Genomic DNA, 4,791 nt, shown 5'->3' on the forward strand with positions numbered 1-4,791 from the left:
CTGAACATGAACAAAAATGACCTGTAGAAAACATGAATAAACAGCAGAGGCAAAGATTTATTTATATTCTCAACTATTTATTTATTTCATTTCAGATCAAATACAAAATAGAACATATACAGTAAATGTTTCAACAGAACTGGGTAGATAGTAGCTAAGACAAAGAGAGTACAGCGTGCGAGAGAGAGGTAGAGCTAGAGAGAGAGAGAGAGAGAAAGACAGCGAGAAAGATTTAAATGGTCATTCAGTCCCTGTCCACCCCTCCTACACACACACACACACACACACACACACACACACACACACACACACACACACACACACACACACACACACACACACACACACACCCTGTCGTATGCCCAGTGTATTCCAGAGCCAGACTCCCGCCAAATTCCAAACTTGGCCAGCTCTCGTTCCCAAGGTCATCTGGGCCGAGTCGAGTCCCGACTCCCAAAATAGACCTCGCCACGACACGACCCGCTGCCCACACACACACACACACACACACACACACACACACACACACACACACACACACACACACACACACACAACTATGCCCAGCCTGGCCGGACTGCATTGCGCTGTGGGGGCCCACTTTGTCCACCATTATCTGTGTGTGTGTGTGTGTGTGTGTGTGTGTGTGTGTGTGGGAGGGGTTGTATAGTACTGGGTAGATGGGTCTGAGGTGAGGTGAGGGAAGAGAATGGGAGTCTAGCAGTACGTATACGGCACATAAAGGGTTAACATTAGTGCTTCTTATCTGTCCAACACCTCCAAATATGCACTCGTGTGTGTGTGTGTGTGTGTGTGAGAGAGAGAGAGTACATGCATGGGTACTGTATGTCTGCTTGTGTGTGTAAATGTAAGCTGTAAATGTGTGTGTATCTCTGTATCTGTATATGAGCTTTTGTGTGTGTGTGTGTGTGTGTGTGTGTGTGCGTGCGCGCACTAGCCCCTTTCCAAATGTGTGTGTTTGTGAGATTGTGCGTGTGTATACGAGTTTGTGTGTGTCTGAGCTTATGAGTGTGCCAGCCCCTTTCTGACTGTATGTATGTGTGTGTGATGAGTGTGCACGAGTGCATGTGTGCATGAGTTCACGTGTGTGCGTGTGTGTGTGTGTGTGTGTGGTTTATCGGTGGTCAGAGTGCCGTCTTCCGTTGTGGCCACGAGCCGAGGTGCCGGCTGAAGAGCAGACGGAGAGGAGACGGCCGACACACACACACACACACACACACACACATATACACACACACACACACACACACACACATATACACACACACACACACACACACACACACACACACACACACACACACACACACACACATATACACACACACACACACACACACACACACACACACACACACACACACACACACACACACACACACACACATATATACACACACACACACACACACACACACACACACACACACAGATGCAATCACGCAGACACAATACATAAGACACTCAGTCCCACAGATGAAACAAAAACACACATACACACACATCAACCCAAAACACACACACACACTCACGCACGCATGGTTATATTCGCCATACAACCACGTACACACAATACACTCACGGATACAATCATGTACACACAATACACTCAGTCACATAGACACAACAAAAACACACATACACACACATCAACCCAAAACACACCTGCACGCACGCACAAACACACGGTTGTATTCGCCAGATATGTGTGTTTGCAGGGCAGCAGAGAGAGGAGAGTGGAGTGGATGAGAAGATGCCACCAGCCATCAACTAGTTAGGCACTCAGGGGTGCGTGTATTTGTGTGGGAGGGATGTGTCTGTATGTGTGTGTGTGAGAGAGAGAGAGAGAGAGAGAGAGAGAGAGAGAGAGAGAGAGAGAGAGAGAGAGAGAGAGAGAGAGAGAGAGAGAGAGAGAGAGAGAGAGAGAGAGAGTACTGGAACTGATGTAGATAGGATTGGGTGGAGTGATGTGAGTGTTGTGATCATAGATGTGTATGGAAGTCTTCTATATGGTTGTGATAGTCAGAAGTGAGGAGTTTGGGGAAGGAAACAATGGAGTAAAATGGAGGCTAGTGGGTTAGTGGGCCTGTGACTGTGTGTGTGTGTGTGTGTGTGTGTGTGTGTGTGTGTGTGTGTGTGTGTGTGTGTGTGTGTGTGTGTGTGTGTGTGTGTGTGTGTGTTCTTCTAACTGCCATGCCATTAGTGTAGCAGTCAGAGTCCCAGTTTGGTACCACTGAAGGTCCCGGTTTAAGTCCCGGTGGGGTAACTGCACTCAGCCTCACAGGGTGATACTGAACTGATGGGAGGTATTACAGGAGTCATGGAGTTCATGCCTGAGTTTCCCCAAGTAATAATGTATGTTGATGTCACGGTGATGATATTTCATAAATATTACACAATATTTAATTTAATTTATAATTTATCAGCAGTTACAGGTGTTTTTCTGCCGATTTTCCATTGACCTTTTTTCGTGGGCGGCCAGGCCGTGGTTGGGCGAGGGGCGTCGCCCGGGGCGCCAGTCATTGTAGGATTGCCATTGTAGGAGTTGAAATGTCACGGTCATGAGGTTTGTGTCTGCCGTTCCCAAAGTAATAATGTGGGGCTGATGTTGGCGTTGCTGATGGTATGGAGGGGGTTCCTCCTGGAGGTGTTTGGGGGAGTTCAGGTGAATGGAGACTAATGCCAGGGGAGTGGCGAGAGGGGAGTGGAGTGGAGACATTCAGGTGTACGGAGGGAGGCGGAGGATAGGTAGTGTAGGATCTCCTGGTGATATGGAGCTTCAGGTAACGGGAGGTTGATGGAGAATGGAGTCCAGGGTGGAGTCCATGGGTAACCACACTGAGGGAAAGGGGCGGCTGATGTTGGTTATTCATAATGTTCCGGAGGGCAGATGTTAAGGGATCCTGATGCTTAGGATAGGTGATGCCAAAAGAGGTCCCAAGCACTGTACCACCTGCATCCACTCTCTTCACAGCACCAGTCTATCCCCCGTATAACTTGCCCCCCCGTCCTCTCTACAGTACTAGTCGGTCCTCTCCCCCCTCCTGTATGACCTGGCCAATAGACTGCTGGCTCTCCTCTCCTCTCCTCTCCTGTCCTCTCCTCTCCTCTCTCCTCCTCCTCCTCTCCTCTCCTCTCCTCTCTCCTCCTCTCCTCTCCTCTCCTCTCCCTACAGTACCAGTCGGTCCTCTCCTCCCTCCTGTATGACTTGGCCAATAGACTGCTGGCTCTGGCTCCTCATGAAACACTGCTGCTTGTACACCCTCTCCTCTCCTCTCCTCTCCTCTTCTCTCCTCCTCTCCTCTCCTCTCCTCTCCTCTCTCCTCTCCTCTCCTCCTCTCTCTACAGCACTAGTCGGTCCTCTCCTCCCTCCTGTATGACCTGGCCTATAGACTGCTGGCTCTGGCTCCTCATGAAACACTGCTGCTTGTACACCCCCCCCCCCCCCTCTCTCCTCTCCTCTCCTCTCCTCTCTCCTCTCCTCTCCTCTCCTCTCTCTACAGTACCAGTCGGTCCTCCCCCCCCTCCTGGATGACCTGGCCAATAGACTGCTGGCTCTGGCTCCTCATGAAACACTGCTGCTTGTACACCCCCCCTCTCCTCTCCTCTCCTCTCCTCTCTTCTTCTCTCCTCTCCTCTCCTCCTCCTCTCCTCTCCCCTCCTCTCCTCTCCTCTCCTCTCCTCTCCTCTCTCTACAGTACCAGTCGGTCCTCTCCCCCCTCCTGGATGACCTGGCCTATAGACTGCTGGCTCTGGCTCCTCACGAAACACTGCTGCTTATACACCCTCTCCTCTCCTCTCCTCTCCTCTCCCCTCCTCTCATCTCCTCTCCTCTCCTCTCCTCTCTCTACAGTACCAGTCGGTCCTCCCCCCCCTCCTGGATGACCTGGCCAATAGACTGCTGGCTCTGGCTCCTCATGAAACACTGCTGCTTGTACACCCTCTCCTCTCCTCTCCTCTCCTCTCCTCTCCCCTCCTCTCATCTCTCCTCCTCTTCTCTCTACAGTACTAGTCGGTCCTCTCCTCCCTCCTGTATGACCTGGCCTATAGACTGCTGGCTCTGGCTCCTCATGAAACACTGCTGCTTGCACTCCATCAGCTGCTGCAGGTCGCTCCACATCTTCACCTGCCGCATGTTGGGGCCGTGAGACTCACGCACACACTTCTGCTGCTCACGCAACTTCTACAGGAGCACAGGAGAATGAGGAAAGATGAGGAGTGGGGAGGGGTGTGAGGAGAGGAGATGAGAAGGAGAGAGGGATGTGGAGGAGAGAGGAGAGAGGAGGGGAGTGGAGAGGAGAGGAGTGGAGAGGAGAGGAGAGGAGAGGAGAGAAGGATGAGGAGAGAGGAGAGGTGAGGAGGAGAGGAGAGGAGTGGAGAGGAGAGGAGAGGAGAGGAGAAAGGGATGAGGAGAGAGAGGAGAGGAGAAAGGGATGAGGAGAGAGAGGAGAGGAGAGAGGGATGAGGAGAGGAGAGGAGAGAGGAGATGAGAGGAGAGGAGAGAAGAGAGGGATGAGGAGGAGAGGAGGATAGGAGAGAGGAGGATAGGAGAGAGGGATGAGGAGAGATGGGAGGAGATGGGGATGAAGAGAAGAGGGCAGAGGAGAGGAGAACAGAGGAGAGGAGAGAGGGATGAGGAGAGAGGAGAGGAGAGGAGAGGAGAGGAGAGGAGAGGAGAGGAGAGGAGAGGAGAGGAGAGAGGGATGAGGAGAGAGGAGAGGAGAGGAGTGGAGTGGAGAGGAGAGAGGGATGAGGAGAGAGGAGAGGAGA

General features: G+C 51.8%; 1 protein-coding gene across 1 annotated transcript in view; it reads right to left on the reverse strand.

Moving 5' to 3' along the window:
* Nucleotides 1–4,016: 4,016 nt before the first annotated feature.
* Nucleotides 4,017–4,791, reverse strand: part of ift81 (intraflagellar transport 81 homolog) — a 37,472-nt gene continuing 36,697 nt past the window's right edge. The window contains 1 exon segment of the mRNA XM_063194702.1: nucleotides 4,017–4,204. Within this exon segment, the coding sequence (XP_063050772.1) occupies nucleotides 4,022–4,204 (183 nt within the window). The 3' untranslated portion in view covers nucleotides 4,017–4,021.

The sequence above is a fragment of the Engraulis encrasicolus genome, chromosome 3 (genome assembly GCF_034702125.1).
Source record: "Engraulis encrasicolus isolate BLACKSEA-1 chromosome 3, IST_EnEncr_1.0, whole genome shotgun sequence".
Lineage (NCBI taxonomy): Eukaryota > Metazoa > Chordata > Actinopteri > Clupeiformes > Engraulidae > Engraulis > Engraulis encrasicolus.